General features: G+C 41.2%; 1 protein-coding gene and 1 pseudogene across 1 annotated transcript in view; one reads left to right on the top strand and one right to left on the bottom strand.

The window, feature by feature from the left end:
* LAMA1 (laminin subunit alpha 1) overlaps positions 1-19732 on the bottom strand; it is a 146972-nt gene that overhangs the window by 53446 nt on the left and 73794 nt on the right. Inside the window, exons 20-30 of the mRNA XM_054020536.1 lie at positions 18631-18737; positions 17383-17563; positions 11303-11439; positions 8888-9124; positions 5879-6022; positions 5319-5498; positions 4570-4755; positions 3751-3878; positions 2614-2734; positions 2376-2513; positions 208-329 (exon numbers count right to left, since the gene is read on the bottom strand). Of these exons, the coding sequence (XP_053876511.1) occupies positions 208-329; positions 2376-2513; positions 2614-2734; positions 3751-3878; positions 4570-4755; positions 5319-5498; positions 5879-6022; positions 8888-9124; positions 11303-11439; positions 17383-17563; positions 18631-18737 (1681 nt within the window). The remainder of the gene's footprint in view (positions 1-207; positions 330-2375; positions 2514-2613; positions 2735-3750; positions 3879-4569; positions 4756-5318; positions 5499-5878; positions 6023-8887; positions 9125-11302; positions 11440-17382; positions 17564-18630; positions 18738-19732) is intronic.
* Positions 7162-7286, top strand: LOC128833233 (U2 spliceosomal RNA; annotated as a pseudogene).

Below are 19732 nucleotides of genomic sequence, written 5' to 3' on the forward strand. Positions count from 1 at the left end.
TATTCTATGCCACTTTTACAATTCAAAATCCTCTGAGGCTGGATAACTCCAAGTACAAGGTTCAGCCCCATACAGGTAAAAAACAGATGACATGCAAACCCCTACAAGTAAGGAGATATAATAAAGACAGGCCCCTTTATTGTTGGGGTGCTAGCAAGCCCCAGTGTTGTGATCAAATGCACATCAGAGTTCAGAATGTTTGGTTACCTCGTCGGGTTGGTTCTGGGACAGGCACAAAGAGAGCAGTCATTGACAGATCCAATTACTTTCCCATAGTAGCCTGGGGCACAAACACTACAGTGCTCACCAGCTGTGTTATCTCTGCAGTTCTGGTACACAACAAGAAATTCACACAGTTTAAAACAGCAACAAGAATGTTATCTCTCCAATCAAAAAATTGGTGCAGTCTTTACTAATCATCTTTAATATCACAGTCAGCCAGCATTTTCTGTGCTGAAGAACATTTTGTGTTTCCACAAATCAGCCGATCACACACATGCTTTATTTTCCCTCAGTGCCCTGCCAACCATGCTGACCTAATTTCTTTCCTGATCCTCAGACGTTTTTGATATACACTACTATGAATTCAATTAGGGGCAGGAAATGAGGGTACTAGGAAAAAAAGCCATTAAAATAAATGAGCATCTGATGGAAAATTCAACTGGCTGCCTAGAACTAAAACAAAGTTTCAATAATCATGATAACTGAACTACAAAATGTTCATAAATGAAGCCTGCACACCCACTGTTTAATTAATCCATACAAAATTAGATAGCAAAGAAAATAAATTTATTATTCCCCCTATAGCAATATCAGTGTCTTCTTCTACTAGACAATGCTAGTAGACTACTACACTAGTTGAAGCTAGTGAACAGTAGTAATGCAAGATACCCCTCAATCTGAGACCAGCAGAGGTCAGAAATGCACGAAGGGATCTTGCTACTCAGGGCTTGTCTATACTTACCGCGCTGGTTCGGCGGCAGGCAATCGAACTTCTGGGTTCGATTTATCGCGTCTAGTCTGGACGCGATAAATCGAACTCAGAAGTGCTCCCCGTCGACTCCGGTAATCCTGCTCGCCGCGAGGAGTACGCGGAGTCGACGGGGGAGCCTGCCTGCCGCGTCTGGACGGCGGTAAGTTCGAACTAAGGTATGTCGACTTCAGCTACGTTATTCACGTAGCTGAAGTTGCGTACCTTAGTTCGATTTGGGGGTTTAGTGTAGACCAAGGCCAGTGGAGATCAGGTGTTTTAAAGAAGTGAATTGCTTGGGCTTCAGAAAGAGGATGATGAGTGCCTTTTTTGATTTCCCCTTCTGACTGAAGCACAATTAACTATCTTCCGAGAGGGTTACTTATACACACTTACAACTTGAGGTTGAAGGAATGGCTGACATTTACTGGAGTAACAAACTCTGGACCTATAATTTGTGGTCTTAGACTAATAAATCGGTGAACCCCAAGGTGCTTTCTGACTCAAGCTTTAGAGTCGGGTTAGGCCTGGCAAAGCAAGAACTGTTAACAAGCCAGAGGGACAGTAGGAAATATTTTTTAAAATGTGAATTTAACATGCAATTCAAAGAAAGTAAGCCAGCCTTGGAAAGCAAGCACAACAGTTACTTCAAAACCAAACACAATAGAGAAAATTATAATTCTTACAAAAGATTATCTGGCCTTTGTACAATTTGGGGGGTGAGGGGCAGTATATTGCTACTTTTCCTCTCCACCTTTAGGTGCCTATGCTCAGCTCGGCACGACCCAAGGACTGGACCTTTAAATCTCAGCAGCAAAACAATAAATAGGTAAGCAACTGTTTGGGACATACTAAAAACAAGACAAAAACATATAATAGGAATTTCATAATTTTAAGGTCTTGAGTCAGATCTCCTTTAAAACATTCGGTGATTTCACTAAAGGAAACTAAGTAGGATTACTGAGGACTGGTCTTCACTACAGGTAGATCGCGCTGCTGCAATCAATGAAGCAGCAATCGATTTAGCGGGTCTAGTGAAGACCCGCTAATTCGATGGCAGAGCACTTTCTGGTAGACCCCAGTACTCCAGCTCTCCGAGAAGAGTAAGGGAAGTCGACCGGAGAGCATCTCCCGTTGGTGCAGCGCAGTGAAGACTCCGGGGTAAGTCGACCTAAGCTGCATTGACTCCAGCTATATTATTCACATAGCTGGAGTAGCGTAACTTAAGTCGACTTACCCCCAAAGTGAAGACAAGTCCTCTGATATTTTCCATTATTACGTTTAAATGTATGTGTCCCACTGGAGTGTCACAGCGTCATATGCTTTAGAAATTCTTTCCTGAGCTGGTAGACTATGGACATTGGATGTTCTGGCAAAACCAACACAACAATGGAAATGTACATACCAGGCACTTTCCTGTTTCCAGATCACAGGTCTCACTGTGGTTGTTGCACTGACATGGCACACAAGGAGCAATCAATTGGCGAGGCTCTTTTATATTCAGGTCTACATGTTTCGCCCTGTAGTACCCCAACGCACAGCTCTGCAGAAAAAAGAAAAAAAATATGGGTATATATTTTAAGATGTTTTATTAGAAATAAAGACACATCAAAAGGTATTTTGTTTGATAAGCAGCTGCGTACCTGACATGAGAGTCCAGCATAGCCAGTAGGACACTCACATTGCTCTATGAGGTGTGCTGTTTCTCTGCCCAAATGCATCTCCTCAGCCTTCACTGCAATTTCCATTGAGATATTTGCAATTCTACAAGAAATGTTTAGATGAAGAGTAAGAGAATATGAATATCCAGTGAATAAAGCTGAACCCAAGCTATAAAGTTCAGATCCAAACTTTTGTAAAGTTCAAGGGTGTTTGGATCAGAGATTTTGGTTCGGCATGTCAAAGCCACAGAGTTTTGATGCAGAGACAACCTTTTTTCAAAATTCAGGAATGTCCTGATGTGGGGGTTTGGTTAGGGTCCATCTCTGTTAAATATGCTCTTATTTCCTAGCAGACAAATGCATGTGGTGAAATATCATCTCTCTACCATTTTTAGTTCAAAGTAAATCCAAAGGGGGTGTAAAATGTTATCATTCTGATTTGGAAGTGTTTTACACCAGTAGTGAGGCAGTGTACAATCAGGCCCAACATTTTCACATTCAATAATTTTTATTTTTTCCATGAACAAGCTTGTTTTTCATTTGAAAATTAAAAGTATACAAACGTGTCAGTACTGCAGTGAGTAAGTCAATAACCGTAAGAGTAAGATGGGAGACAGTTCATTTAGGAGACATATAAGCACATCCAGTGCCTCTGCTGTCTTAGTAGACAAGTCATTGTGCTTCTTTATGAGCTTTCGTACTAATACAAGCAGCAGTGACACTTAGCACTTCACAGAAAATGAAGGAATTTAGAGACAATCCTGCTTCAATTCAAGGCAATAGGTGCTTATGTTTTAGTGGTTCTAAAGCTTTAACTTTTTGAATCTCATTATCTACTGTTATTAAATAATTAATGTCTGACCTCCACTCCCCATAGTCTGACCCCACCGTAATTTCCCACAAACTAGAAAGATTGTAATCAATTTAAAAAATTTTAAGTGTTTAAAACCCATCAGTTTGCACAACTGTGAAAATTTCAAATTGATAAAAAGTGTAAAATTCTACATCGATGTTCTCCATAGAAATTATAAAAAATAAAAATTGAAATTTGCTAAGTCTAGTTAGGACTATTCCTAGATTAAGCTAAAATTAATACAACAGATTCAGAGGATGCTTTACCTGCTTTGCTGTAGTCCTTGGCCATATGATGCCTTGATAAGGATATACTCAACATTGCTAAGCACTGACATGAAGTCAGAACGTGTGACAGATTGGTCAGACACAGAGTTAAAGTATTTCCACACATGCTAGGGGGAAGAGAATTCATTTACATTAATTAAATCAGAAATATTCATGGCAACATACTTGTTTAGAGGCAACAATCTCTCCCCTGCGTCCTTCCACCCTTTGAGAAATATAGTCATTAACCACAGTGATCTGGTCAAAGGAAGCTGAGGGCATCTCATTTTAGAACATATCTGCACCACTCATTGAAGCTGGCCAGACAAGATTGCCAGAGAGCAATATGGGGTGCTCCTTTCCTCCTTTTGGACAGCATACTGATCCCAACACATTCCTAGTCCCTGCCTTGCTACGAGTCAAACCCAAATGTTGATAACCTTTCTGTGACACAATAACACAATATCACTAAACTGCCAGATTGGCCCAGGAAAACAACATTCAAGGGCATTTCACTTGCTAATGCAGATCTCAATCTAATTTTCAAAAGCTTCCCATAATCAGCATTTCAAAGCATTACATAAACAACTGAAGAAACTAAATTTCAGTTTAATTCCCCATTTATTTATTTTCATTAAGTGACATTAGTCAGCCATTTTTCTCCTAATGTGCATTTTAATTCAAGGACTTTATTCACTGAGTTTCATTTTAAGTCAGATATTTGTTTATCAAAACACCCACAAATATTTTTTTCTGGAAAAGGCCATCTTTATTCACTTACATTATCACCCCTCCTTTGTTCAAAATGTTTGAGCTCACCTCCTTCATTTCTACTTCCTCCTCAATTCTTACTCCATTTTGTGGGGCAGAGATATCCACATAGATGACCAATTTACTGGTGCGACCCCCCTTTATCAGAATCTGTGGTTCAAAGTTTGACGTGCCAAAGCCATCCAAAGCATAAAAAGCAACAGTATACTTCAGTTTTCCTCCATAGGCCATGAGCTGTTTGGATGATACATTATTGCATTTATTCTCTCTAAGGATACTGGTTGAAAATATATCACTGCCATCAGAAGACTTAAATCTGTCAGTTCTTTGAAGAATTTGCTATAAAACCTATAAACTTAAACTCAGCAAATCTTGCAACAAGGTTAAATACGCATTTCTAAAAAGTAGTCATATGTGTCTTTGTTAGGCTTCTGCTGTTTCAAAGTGTGCCATGCAATTTCATTTAATTCCTCAGTATTAAAAGTTTATAGAATCTATTTTCTGTATAAAATGTCATGGTTGAAGTCTCTTTACGGTTATTTATCAGCAACATTTCTTCCCCGTACTAACCCTGAAAAATATTATAGTGATAAAGTATTGATGCCCCCAGACTTAAGAGACAAGTAAAACCTCATGGGAAGATGTACAGTGTGAATCGGTAGTTATATATGCTACAAGTCCGACAATTTTAAATTCAGAACGTTTCAACTCTTTCATTACAATAGTCGATTGTAATTCAGAGACATTTGCAATCTGGGTAAGAAACCATTATCATGTTCTTAGTTGAAATATCTCACCTGGTCTCCCTGGAACTGGTCTGGTAACCTCCAATAAAATGGCTCCGTTTTCAAGTGTTCTCTGACAGTTGTGGCATCCAGTAAAACATCAGAAAACTGAGAAAACACACCCTCAACTGTTCCAGTGAGGTTACTTTGAGAAACCACATGCAGAATGGACTGATCTGGAGTCAAGATTACCTACAATACCAAGAACAATAGAAGCACCCCACGGTATTATTTCATCTAAATTTAATGTACTATAAACAGTTTCAGCTTATGTGAGATTTTTAAAACTCTAGTTAGGAGGAATAAAAATACTATAGCCATGTTACAAAAATGGAGACACAATCTTTATAATTATCTTTTACATTTCTGCAGCAGTGAAATATGTGCTTTTAGAAATGGGAATACCAATGCTTAGCTTTCTTAACTTTTTCTTCTTCCATATTCTCCCCACACCTTTTACATACATGAGAGAGTGAACCAAATTCAGCTCTGAATGACAGAACTATGCAATTTCATTCAAGTCACTGTGGTGGCAGAAAATTGGACTCAAAAGTTTAAATTGCTTTACTTACCGGAATTCTCACATGGTCTTCTAATTCTGAGCAAAACTCTGACAGCCCAAAACAGAAACACGGCGTGCATCCTAAAGGGTTGCTAGCATGGAGAGCAAAGGTTCCAGTCTTGCATTCACTGCAGTGAAACCCAAATACATTTTCCTGGGGAAAAAAATACATATGCTTACATTTTATTGCTCTGCAAGCTGAATGAAAGACTATCTTTTAGGAAAGGCAATGCTTCCCTGCTATACAAATGGTGTAGCAACAAATTTATAACAGGTATTATGACTGTTCAGTGTTACTTGACAGTAGCAGTTGTGCAGTAGATGCAATTTTTCCATTGTTATACGTTACTAACATTTTTTAAAAACACAGCTAATTTATTTCCGAGCAAAAATAAGATGTTGGAATATTCTAGTAGAAATTAGCAGCCACAAATTTAGAAAAAGATGGAAAAAATTGACACTCCATTGATTTTTTGTTTCTAATAAATGGGATGACTCACAGAGAAGAGTATTGCTCAGTGTGAGTTAGGATGGCAGACTCTGAGCCTGGATGTGCTTCTGTGAAATGAATTAGTGAGGGCAATCCAATTCCTAGTGGATAGAGTTCACTTTAAAAATAAAAACCAACACAACTAGAGTTGGCACTGATCAGCCACCTTCGCAGCAGCCTCAAGAGAGAGGCCTTCTACCCCTTTCTACACTTACAGGTATTTAGCAACTCCTTTGAGTGTGGCCACTTTCACTTATATGGAGAAAACCTTTTTTCTGTCTTTACTGACTTTTAGATGTAGATGTTCATCTCTTAGGCATATTTATATCCCCAATTCTACTGGCACAGGCACATCTTTAACATTTTTGGGATACAGGACTGATATTACAGATCTCACTAATATCAATGTGTTTAAATGTATCTTTTAAGGAGTGTATTTGGTTGCAATGAAGAAAGCTTAAAGTTTTACATTTGGCTAGTAGCTTTACATCATATGAAAGGGTTTGGATTTACATTAGTCAGTTCCTCCCAATCTTTATAAAGCTTTTTTGATCTATTTCTGAGGGAAGAAGCTTTTAGGGTAATAAAACAGGTCTAGTAGTCAGAATCTTTGTTTTATTTTAGTCCCAACTCCAATAAAAACTTCTTGTGTACAAGTAATATAACATTTCTGTGCTTCAGTTTTTCCATCTGTACAATGAGGATAATATTTAAGGCACCTATCTCACAGGTATTTTGTGATGCTTAACTAATTTTTTTTATGTGCTTTGATATCCTGGGATGGAAGGAAGTTGTAGAAGTGCATAGTAGTAATAGAGAACTATATATTAAATGGATTTTTGGAACAGGGAGATGGAATAGGAGCTTGCTCCATTCACTCCACTCATCGACCTGGTATTCCAGTACCTCCAGGAACGGTGCACCTCCCCTCAGGGAGACTATTGTGGTTAAAAAATAGAATCAGTTGAATTTGTTACACTAATACTGACTTGGACTCTAAATATATTCTATGGGTGGCATACACAAGATCACTTATTCAGTGACACTTTAAAATCTCCCGCACCCCAATCTGGGTCTATGCTGGTTATATAATATGTATGTATCTTGTGAACCTTGTAACCAATACTTGTAATCTCTCATAATTCAAGCCTGACCCCAGATGTATAGTATCTTCCTTCTTAACTTGTGTAAACTTGAGTTTAAACATTAGCTTTAATAAAAGTTTTTATTTTATTAGACTAATTTGTTAATCAAAATAAGTTATTATTTTTGATTCAGGTTTGTATGTATAAATGCTTTCTATGCACTAGCTATCTCTACAAAGTGGGTGAAGCAATAATTATCTGCCAAAATGGAGAATGGAGAGGGGATGTACTTGTATATTACTAAACAATCACCTTCATCAGAAATTGTTCTCCCAGCTATATCCATTCAGATGGTGCATTCTAAAGGTTTCATACCAATAGCACAACATCCCTAGAGTGTCTTGGAACGAGACAATATATTTTTCTCTGGCCTTGGGTTGAAATGCTATCTCTGCACTACTAATGAGGTCAGAACAATTTTTCTGTACTGAATTGGTTCTCTCTTGTGTAATACACCTCCCAGAGATGCTCTGAGAAAATATCCCTTTAAATATGGAATCAAAAAATTTTCTTTTGAGTTATTGGGTAACAATTGTTATTATTTATACTATTGATGAGGCAAAAATCACATAGGAAATAAAACATTAAATAAAAATGGGATACACGGAACTTGTATAATTAAAACTTTTTGATGTGATATTCTTGCCATTGAAAAGCTCTTTACATAGATAGGCGAAATCCTGGTCCCCATTGAAGTCAGTGGCAAAACTACTATAAGCTTAATAAGACCTACAAACATTCTCAGAACTCATAGCCAGTCTTTTGTCTTATGATAATGGGCTTCTGTACCCATTATAAAATAGAGAAAAGCCTATTAATGAAATATGAAAATAAAACAAATGTATCATCATTCATTTCTGATCTGCAATACTAGCTGCTGTCCCAGAGGGCACTCTGCACCATAAAAAAGATTGTCACAGAAATCTTCTTAACCCACACTGCAAAATTTATTTTTAAAACAAACACATGGATTTGCCTTTCACCCAGTTGCAATAAATAAAGAGAACAAACCTGTCTGTGTATGTGAATTCAGTATTGCAATTAGACTGCAGTTGTGAAATATTCAAAATCCTATGCAAGACTATAAAAAATCCAATCATTGTTCTGTCGGAATGTACTGTGGGAGTTTTAAGCTTATCAGGGATTCAGCATTCCAGCTAGATAGAATCTACCTTTTATGGATGAACATACATATGGACCTGATCCTGGTTTCCTAATACAGAAAAATCCCCATTGATTTCTTTGAGAGATTTGCCTATGCAAAGGACTGCAAGATCATGTCTAATAATGCGAGGACCACAACCTGAAAATAAAGTTATAGGGCAATTTAAAACAATGGAACAAACAAAAACCAGCAATCTCTCACTCCTGTTGAATATTATACCTTGCAGGCACAAATGCCAGTTTCTTCTTCACAACTACAGACTCCTTGACTCTCATCACATTTGTCTGCTTTGGTGCCACTCAAGTCACAGTCACAGGAAACACAATCTGGGTAGTCCCTATAGCCTAAGGCACACCTAGAACAGTCATCTCCTCCAAATTCATCTTTACATTGGCATTGACCTGTTTGTAAGTCACACTGGAGACTGGTTGAACCTACATCACTGCAGTCACAGGCCTAAAAAGAAAATAAGCAAGAATTTTAAGTTCTCATACTTCATATACAGTAGATATTTAGAAGCAACTTTGTTATAACAAACTGCATGGTCAGTTTACAGTGGCAAATATAAAGAAAGCAACATTTGCCAACAGTTATTACACAATGATATCTGATATAAAGCAAGGGTTCCTACGTGGGGAGCAATGAAAAGAAAAAAACTGATATTTCTAATAATTTATGGTAAATATTGAGAAGAGTTGTGTTTAAATACAACCACTTAAAGTTTCTTAAATACAGGCACCAATTTGCATTTACTTCAACCGCTACCTGGATGGCAAAAGTACAAGAAAAGGAAGCTAAGGTATAAATCACTGCACTGTAGGAAGGAGAAACACACTATAGTCTTATAACTTGACTGTGCTTTTACTCAATCCTTGACCACTCATCTGGCTGCTTAGTGCCACTGAGCACTGCAGAAAGCTGCAAATGAAGATTTCCCCCTAATATAGGGGATTCCTGGGGTAGCACAAAACCAGAATAGCTGGCTGAATGGCATTCACTCCCCCATTCCATCTCCGGGGCGTGTTGGGGTTTGCCTGAAGTTGGAAGGGACCAGGAGGAGTGAATGGCATTGCACCAGATCCTGGCCTGGGGGCAGTGACTACCTGCAGCTGATGTAATTTACCTTGCACTAAATTATACCAGGGGCCATGTTAGGCCCAGACTGGCCTACAATGGGGAGCAGAAAGTTGGTTTACAGCTTAGGTGAGCCATGTGTAAACTCACTGCGGCTGAGGGTTGAGCCCAGTGTGTATTGCTTGGTGCCAGGATTAAAGTAATTTGTAAAATATAAGCAAGAGAAATGCAAAGGATTTAGCAGAAAGGAGTGCATAATTTCTCTGTGACAGTTCTATGAAAAGGCAACATTCTATTTTTCTAGCCTGGGAAGTCAGTTAGAAAACTTCCAGGGTTTGCTATATGTTCAACTGTACCAATAAGGCACCGGCCCATTTGGCGGGGTGTGGAGTCACACCGCCTGACAGGAAGGCCCAGGAGGGTCTGGGCCTCCCAACTCCTCCTGTGGTTCAGCAAACACGCACAGAGGTCAGGCACAATCCTGCACCAAATATTCAGAATATTAGTTGACATTGTAGAGATTTAAAACTTGGTTGCCAAACAAGCAAGCAAGCAAGAACTTGTTATAAATCAATGAGATTGAAGGCTTTATTGAGAGATTACAGTAATTTGTTGGAATCCTGATTTTTAAAAAATTAAAATTAAATAAATGCAACAATTTTACTGACTGCTGTACTGGCCATAAATTCTGTGCAGCACTGCATTCTGGCAGGACTTTTCAGGTTTATTGTCCTTGCAGTTCGCCCACAAGAATCACCACTGAAGTCAACTAGTACAAAATTATGGGACTGTGTTTATTGAAATCCCAGACATGTTATGATTACATTAAAGCTTGGCCCAGTGCCTTTTGGGGGGGGGGGAGGAATTAGGGTTAGGGTGTTAGGGTTGGAATTAATTACTTCTCCATGCATGAAACAGGAATCATCCCATAACTTTGATTTAAATAGAATGTTAATCTAATTTTATGATGTCAGTAAAGACGTTAGTCATTCTACACTGGTCACCGGACTAGCTCAGCAACAGAGACATCTAAGCAAATTATTAATGTTTAAATAATTCTCTGACAGACAATAATATTTATATAATGACCTAAGAATGTGAAACACACAATATACATTATTTTAAAAATGAATGAAGTCAGACTTACTCGATTAGATTGTTCTTAGAAGCACAATATTATGTCTATTAGATAGCACAGTAACCAGATTTCCTACTGACAGTAACTATTCTAGATTCCAGAACTACAGCACCCTTGGCTAGAGTCAGAAAACATATGGCAAACTCTTAATAGGGCCTGTGCTGCAGTCCAAAGTACACACTCTGACCAAGATTTTCAAAGATGGGTGCCTAAGCTTAGGGTTCTAAATCCATATGTAGGTGCTTATACAAAAGTACCGATTTAAATTGTTGAGTGCCGAGCAGTTTCCACTCAAATCAGGCAACCAGGAATGAGGCATTCAAAACTTGAGGCCACTTCTGACCAACTTACTTACTGGTAAATCCCTTACTACAATGTGAATTTCTTAAAATAATTGCAGGGTTTTAGGAAGCATACAATACCTTACAGCCATGTTCAGGATCAAGACCCCAGTGATTGTCCTCGCAGAGTTCACATTTTAGTCCTTGCGTGTGAGGGGGACAGATGCACTGGCCAGAATCCTCATTACAGTTGTTCTGAGTATGAGCACAATCACAAGCTGCATGAGAAATAGGCCCAAATGATTAGTTTTGCCATTCACTGGGCTCCTCTCACCACAACTGGGCAACAAGGTGAGTTCCAGCCACTATGACTATAGATATACTCTGCTTGATTCACATGCATAATACTATTCAGATAGCACAGCAGTTCATAAGGGTTTTGACAGTAGAATAGACTCCATAGCCTTTACTTTTTTCAAATCTTTTCCTTCATCTGTTTGCCTTAAGCGCTCAGATACAATAATGAACACTATAGAAATTCCTATGAATACATTTTCTAAATAATGGGCCAGATTCTCTTCTATATCAGAGTTCTGCTTGGTGCAGGGAAGGGGAAGAGGAGGGGGGAAAGCCACAGGGAGCCAGTTAGACTGTGGGTAGATCTACACCAGTCCTAGGGGCTGTTCTGACTCAGCATGGGCATGTGGTCCCTAAAGGACTATATGCTAGTAGACAATGGGTAGAATGGAGTGGCGTGGAACAACTCCCCATGCCTGATGCAACCCCTTGATCTCCAATGCAAGGCAGCTGGCACTGCCGGCTGTACACCAGTGCAGCGTTCCACTCCACTCAAAGAATTCTCCAGTGGCCTGCTGCTGCTAGATTCTGATCTGAGTAGTGTAAAACGCTGGAATGGAAATCAGAATGTGGCCCAGTAAATCTGCTCTAGGTTATTCAAATATTACAGTGATAGGCATCAATAGAAGAACCTGGACTGACAGATAGAAAATTGTAGATGACCAGGAGGTAGGGTAATGTTTGAAAACACCCTATAACAATTGGAGGGACTGTTACACGTTCATAATTTTAATGGACTATAATAACGGGATTTTAAAAAAAATTGTATCAGGATAGGTTACTTGCATACAATAGCTACCCTAAATATTATGAAAAATGTAAATACAAACTACAAAAAATATACAGAGTTTAAAGAGAAAAGTTTGAATGTTTGTGGGTCTTTTTAATATACAAAGATTTAAGTCTGGAATTTTCAAAGGGCCTAAGAGAGTTAGGTCCCTTTGAAAATTCCAGCTTTAATTCCTAAAATATATACAGCTATGCAATCTCCTCACATTACATATTACCCACTATTGTATTCTGTGAGAAACAATGGTGATGTTTTCAGTCAGATAAAAGGAGACATTCCTTTGGTTATGGTGTGTATGAAATGAACTGTCTAGCATACTGGTCTGCAACAGGATTTGCTTACTTTTGGATTAACATTCTATCATTGTACTGTGGCTAAAAATTGTTTTACAACCACGTGGTGATACAGTAACTCCTCACTTAACATTGTAGTTATTTTCCTGAAAAATGTGACTTTAAGCGAAACGATGTTAAGCGAATCCAATTTCCGCATAAGAATTAATGTAAATGGGGGGGGTTAGGTTCCAGGGAATTATTTTTTTTTTGCCAGACAAAAAGCATTATATACATTTTAAACAAGCAATTTAATACAGGTATAAGTTTTAAACAATTTTAAAGAAACAATTTAATACTACAATCATCATTGCTGAGTATGAAGCTTGGTTGAGGTAGTGGAGTCAGAGAGTAGAAGAGGGTGGATTGTCCAGCTGCTCCTCTTGCTGAACTTTCTGAACTCGAAAAAAACACATCTAGAGATTGTTGTTTTGCTTTCCTTTTTTTTCTTGGTAAATTTCTTTATAGCAAGTCATTAAATGACCAACTCCCCTTATCACTTTGGAGCTGCGTTCCCTGTCAGGATCATCATCACTAAGGATTTGCAAGCCAGCTTCAATCATTTGGAAAGCTTCAGAAAGACATTTGGCAATCAAATTTCGAAAGGTTGGTTCTTCTTCTACTTCTTGGCCCTCTTCTTCCATTGCTCTCATCATCTCTAGTTGCATCAGATCTTCATTGGTTAGTTCTTCTCCATGTGATTGCAGAAGTTGTGTAACGTCGGCTTCTTCCACCTCATCAAAACCTTCTTTTTGGCCAAGCTGAGAATATCTTTCTTCATAGCGGGGACAACATCGTTAAATCCTTTTAAGTCATTGACACTTTCAGGCCACACACCATTCATGCATGCCTGAGTAACTTCAGCCCAGGACTCACCAATGTTATTGATGCACTTCAGGATGTTGTAGTCACGCCAAAATTGCCGAATCGTAGGTTTGCCTTCCCCATCGGAAGCTCTGATGACCTGGTCGAAAGTATGGCGTAAGTAATACGCCTTAAATGCAGTGATGGCTCCTTGGTCCATGGGTTGGATGAGTGATGTGGTGTTAGGTGGCAGAAAGACAACTTTGACATTTTTGCACAGGTCGTCCAGGTTGATTGGATGAGCCGGTGCATTATCAATAAGCAATAAAATCTTGAAATCAAGATTTTCCTTGGCACAGTATTCCTTCCATGCAGGGACAGCATAGAGCAGGGGTGGGCAAACTACGGCCCGCGGTGCCGGGTGCACCACGTCCCTGCGGGGGGCAGAGGGCTCCATGCCTTGCCCATGCCTTCAGGCACTGCCCCCCGCAGCTCCCATTGGCCGGGAATGGGGAACCGCGGCCAATGGGAGCTTTGGGGGAGGTACCTGGAGGCGTGGCAAAGGCAGAACATGCAAAGTCCCCCTTCCCCAGGGGCCGCAGTGCTTCCGGGAGCGGCGCGGGGCCAGCGCAGGCATGCAGGGAGCCTGCCCTGGCCCCAGTGCGCACCGCTGCCACCCCGGAGCCGCTTGAGGTAAGCGGCGCCGGACTGGAGCCCGAACCCCTCCTGTACCTCACCCTTCAACTCCATGCCCTAAGCCCCCTGCCTGCATGCTGCACCCCTCCTGCACCCCAACTCCCTGCCCTGAGCCTCTTCATACACCCTGAACCCCTCCTGCACCCCAACACCCTTTCGAGCCCCCTCATACATCCCGTACCCCTCCTCTGCCCCAATCCCTTGCCCTGAGCCCCTTCCTGCACCCCCTCCCATACCCCGCACCCCCTCCCCGGCCCTGCATACAATTTCCCCACCCAGATGTGGCCCTCAGCCCAAAAAGTTTGCCCACCTGGCATAGAGAGACTCAGCCATTCTGAAAAAATAGCTCCAGTTATCCATGTCTTCTTATTGGCTCTCCAAATGACCAGAAAATCCCTTGAGAGCGCATGGTGTTTTAGATTGGTACACTGTCAGTGGTTTCATCTTCATGTCTCCGGCAGCATTACCACCTAGAAGCAAGGTTAGATGGTCTTTAGCTGTTTTAAATCCGGGCACTGTCTTCTCCTCTCGGGAAATGTAAGTCCGCTCAGGCATCCTCTCCCAGTACAGGCCCATTTCATTGACATTGAAGACTTGTTTAGGGGAATAGCCACCTTCCTCAATTATTTTCTTGAGATAGTTGTGGAATTTTTTAGCTGCTGCAGTATCAGCCCTAGCTGCCTCACCGGGTATCTTGATGTTATGCAGGTGGAAGCACCTCTTGAATTGATCAAACCATCCCCGACTTGCTGTGAAAGTCTCGGTCAGTGATCCTTCACCTTGGTCTCTCTTCAAATTGTCATACAAACTTTTTGCCTTAGTTTGTATCACTAGTAAACTTAGAGATATGTTCCGCTGGTTTTGGTCCTCTATTCGCAGTGAGAGAAGACACTCCATGTTTTCCAGCAAACTACTTCTTGATCAGCTTATTGTAGTAGCACTAAGCAGTGTTACACACCGAGCACTAGCCCTGATCTTTTCGGCATTATTCCGAATTGTTCTCACAGTGGTCGGAGTAAGACCTAGAGCGATGCCAATATCTACTGCATGCTCGCCTGCATCAAAACGCTTTAAAATGTCTAATTTAGTGCCCAAACTAATGGGTTTCCTGGTTTTCTTGCTGCTAGTGATACTGCTACTGCTAGGCACTCCACTATCACTTGCTGGACATATTTGACTCATGATGCTGTGGATGATGCTCCTCCAGATGCGCACGAATGTGCTACTCTTCACTCCCTTCAGCCTGGAGTGGCTGGGGTCATGCAGCATCAATCAACTATTGCAAGGGAAAGAATTTGGAAAACCCATGTCATTCTCCATGGTAATCTGCCCCTCTACTGGAAGCCCTGTGGGTTTAGGCTAGGACTAGTTATGGAGGTTCTTACTTTCTTGCAGGTTCTTACTTTCACAGGAGCCCTGCTGGAGGACCAAAGGCCTCTCTCTCTTCCAGGGTGCCCTGGAAAACTGGCCCTGCTGGATCTCCCCTAGTAACCATGCACTCAGCACCCAGGCAGCATTGCAGCCAATGTAGTAAGAGGAAGAAAATAATGTTTGCGGCAGGGCTGTGCCCCTCTCTGCTGGGTGCACGTAGGGGCAGAGAGATGCAGCTGGCATTAAAGTGAATGGCAAAGCTCCCATGGATTTCACAGAGTTTAATGGGAGCAGGGCCAGGTTCTGTGCATCTCTACGCCGCTTCTCCCCCTTGCTACAGCGAAGCAGGCGCTGGAACTCTATTCCTGAAACTTGCTCTGGGCGGGCTGCCTCCCCCTGTGTTCTTACCTCCCTCCAGTGAAGGGGGGGGAGCAGATAAACCATTGTTTATTCTGTCGCAAGACAGCAAGGCAGGGCCTCTGCTATGCACCATCCGCAGCTGCTTTACAGGCAGCTGGTGGCCTCGCAAGCGCTTGGTGTAGACCCCTATTCCTGAGCAGGGCTGTTGGGCCATAAAGCAACAGTGAATCGCTGGAGGTGGGGAGGGGGGGTAGTGTGCATGTTGTGTGTTTAACAACATACTGTACATACAGTACAGTACTATAGTTGGGGAGGTGACCCCGCCTTACCCCACACAGGCACAGCCCACTGGCACTGCAGACAATGAGGCAGGCAAGGAGGCTGAAGGTGCCATTGCAGGCTAGGAGAAGCATCTTGCGCAGTAGCAGCGGCAGCTTCCCCTACCATGCAAACACAGGCACCAACTTTGCCGGGGGCAGGGGGCTCAACCCTTGACCCGCCCACTCCACCCCTTCCCCCAAGCCCCCACCCTTAACCCGCCTCTCCCCCCCCCGCTCCACCTCCTCCCCCTTTACTCCGCACGCTGCATCCTCGCTCCTCCCCCCTTCCCCCAGCCTCCTGAAAGCTGCAAACCAGCTGATTGCCACGGGCAGGAGGCAGGGGGGAGGCTGTGTGCTGCATCCTCGCTCCTCCCCCCAGCCTCCTGAATGCCACAAGACAGCTGATTGCTGTGGGCTGGAGGAGGGGGGGAGCAGGGGGAAGGCACTGATCTGCAGGGTCCACCAGCAGGTGGGAGGCGCTGGGGGTGTGTGTGCGTAGGGGAGCTGATAGGGGGGCTGCCAGCCCACCCTGATACAAGTTGTGCAATGCTGTCTTATGAAGTCGCTGCTCTTCTGCAGAATCCTGCAAGCCGTGGACAAAGCAGGCAGCCAAACGACATTATAGGGAAGCATTGCAAAACTTTAAATGAGCATCTTCTGTAATGGAGCAGGGACGTAACATTGAAACAAGGTTAAGTGAGAGGACGTTAAGTAAGGAGTTACTGTATTGGAAATATAATGAGTGATGTAGCCTCTCAAGCTATGGAACACATGAAATGCAGAAAAAAATGAGGGAAGAGAAGAAGTGCAAACAACTAGATAACATTATTCACTTTTAGCTTTTACATTTTGGGGGCAAAGGGGGAAAAGGGGATTGTTGCTTTCTGTTTTCTCTGGAGGAGTGGACACATTTTGGCAAGAGATCACCGAATAGTTTAAAACTTTACATTTCTCTTGCAATTTTTAAAAATTATTTCTTGATATTTAAAAGTCATCACTTCTTACAAAGACTCCAAAAAGGTTTTTTAAAAAAACCTGTTTAGCAGAAGTATGAGGGGACCATTCCATTGTCAAGGATTTGTGAATATTTCTTAAACAACTGACCTTTCCTGAAGTGTAACATAAAATACTTTGTCGAAAGAAATCCTCAAAGTGAAACAAACTCTGAGGAGAACACAGACTACAGCTTACGTGTACAGCCACCATCCTGGAATGCATAAAAGCCATGAGCGCAGCGATCACACTTCTCCCCAGCCACTCCAGGTACACAGTGACACTGTCCTTCATCATTACAATCCTCGGAGACGGAGCCATATTGACTGCAATTACAGGGAAGGCAGCCAAGTCCAGTATTCAGGCCATAATAGCCATTCTGTTGGATAGGAAGGAAACCACATTTCAGCTAAATTTCTGAACACACTGAAAATGCAAAAGTATTCTCTCCCTTTGAGCACTTCATATTATCCACTCCTGACGCTTGACCTGCATGAACGTTTGCAGGCTTTGTTTGGCTGTGGGTGGAAGAATCCCCAACATTATCCATTTATGGTTCCTCTAGATGTAGGAATGTTCGATGATCCCATGTCCTTCAGAAGTCCCAGGAGGCAAAGAATTTTTACTTTAGAGGACACCACGCCTAACATAGTATGGTCAGGGCCAAAAATGCTCTAATATCTTCTAACCTCGTTTGTTAAAGAGATACTCCCAAAATTTTTCAGTGTACAATTTTGGGTTTTATTTTCATTTAAACACTTCCCTGAAGTGGTGAAAGTCAAGTCATAGCACAATTTTGTTAATGCATCAGGACTATACAGTGAAATGGGCCACTGTCCAAGCTGTAAAAATGCGAACAGTGAATAAACAACATAAAAGGTGACAAGTAAATTAAGATTAATGTTCTCTCATTAGGTAGGGCTCTCTCATGTGGAATGCCACAGGATTCTTTGCTGTCACCACTCTTATTCAGTGGGTATGTGAGGCAGTTAGGAGACTTAATGAGAAGAAATAGGCTGAAGTGTTTTTAGTATGTTGACAATGCTCAACTTTATATCTCCATGCCATCCAGCCCAGAGAATGCGGACATCTCTTCCAGTATCATGGCATGAATGAGAACTTGTTGGCTGAGACAAGAGGTAATATCTTTTATTGGATCAATTTCTGTTGCTGGAAGGCACACGCTTTCAAGTTACACGGAATTCTTCTTCATGGTTGGGGAAGGAAATCAGAGTGTGTGAGCTAAAAACAACACTGCAAACAGCCAGTTGGCTGAAATTCAATTAAACTTTTGACAAAGACATCACATTCCCCTTCCAACCTCCTTTTTATGCAATGATATTATTCACTTTGCATTTAACTAGGCCAAAAATGTCCTCTTTGCCTTTGCATTTTGAACCTGATGTTAAAAAATGTATATTGGTGATAGGGGGTTTCATTTCTTACCACACATGTATCACATCTTGGTCCAATCACATTTGGTTTGCAGTGACATAGGCCAGTCTCAGGATGGCAAATGTTGGAAAGGGAGCTATTCACATGGCACTCACAGACTTATGTTAAAGAAAGAAGAAGAAAAATCTATTAATGCCTATGGATATGAATTCATTATTATACAGAACAACATATCTCTATATAAAACACAAATCCGACTGTTGTCTCTCATGTGTTCATACACTTATGTGCACATGGGCCAAACTAAACAGAAAAAGTTGTGTAGTACTGAGCAGAGATGCACAAAGTAAACTAGAGAGATGTACCCTGTTGAAGAACCCAAAAATACTAGAAGTAAAGTTACAACTCTTTGTGCTCATTTACATTTGCTCTCTTCTCCCCCCACCAAGAATATATTGTAGGGAACACATAATCCTACATTTGCAAGGGATGAATAGGATGGCCTATCAGATCACATACATTTCAAATTCCTTTGAGTTAAATTTTGCCTTCTGTTATACCAGTGTAAATTCAGTTTAACACTGATTTCAGTGAAGTCATTCTGGATTTACACTTGTATAACCAACAGCAAAATCTGGCTTTATGATTCTATGGAAGCAGAGAAAGAACTGATAGGAAGGGGATGCAATGCATGACAGTTCTTTCTCTGCTTCCACAATTCCCAGTTTACACAGTTGAGTTATGTTGAACTTGAGCTTTGTGAACACAAAGATATATTTGACGTGTACAAAATGTGTGCAATGAATCTGCTATAATCACGAAGAACATAGACTTTGCACACTTGTATGTTGCAAAAATTATTTTTCTGATCCTATTTTTTCTTACAAAGTAGAGCAGTTCATCTCTGCTTGGAAATTTTAGATGTTTGTAACTTCCTCTGGAGTCAGATCTCTTATTACTTTACTGTAGTTTACACACAGTATTCAAGCTATAGTTTTAACATTATTGCTTTGAAAGTGGCCATTACTTTTTTAAACACTTCCCCTTGCTGTACACCCACAGCATCCTGGCCAGGTGTCTGTCATGGCCAACATTCTCGTGACAGAGGAATACCACTGTCCACAAGTGTCCCTTTGATCCAGTCACTGCTGTT

Source organism: Malaclemys terrapin, chromosome 2, assembly GCF_027887155.1.
Source record: "Malaclemys terrapin pileata isolate rMalTer1 chromosome 2, rMalTer1.hap1, whole genome shotgun sequence".
Lineage (NCBI taxonomy): Eukaryota > Metazoa > Chordata > Testudines > Emydidae > Malaclemys > Malaclemys terrapin.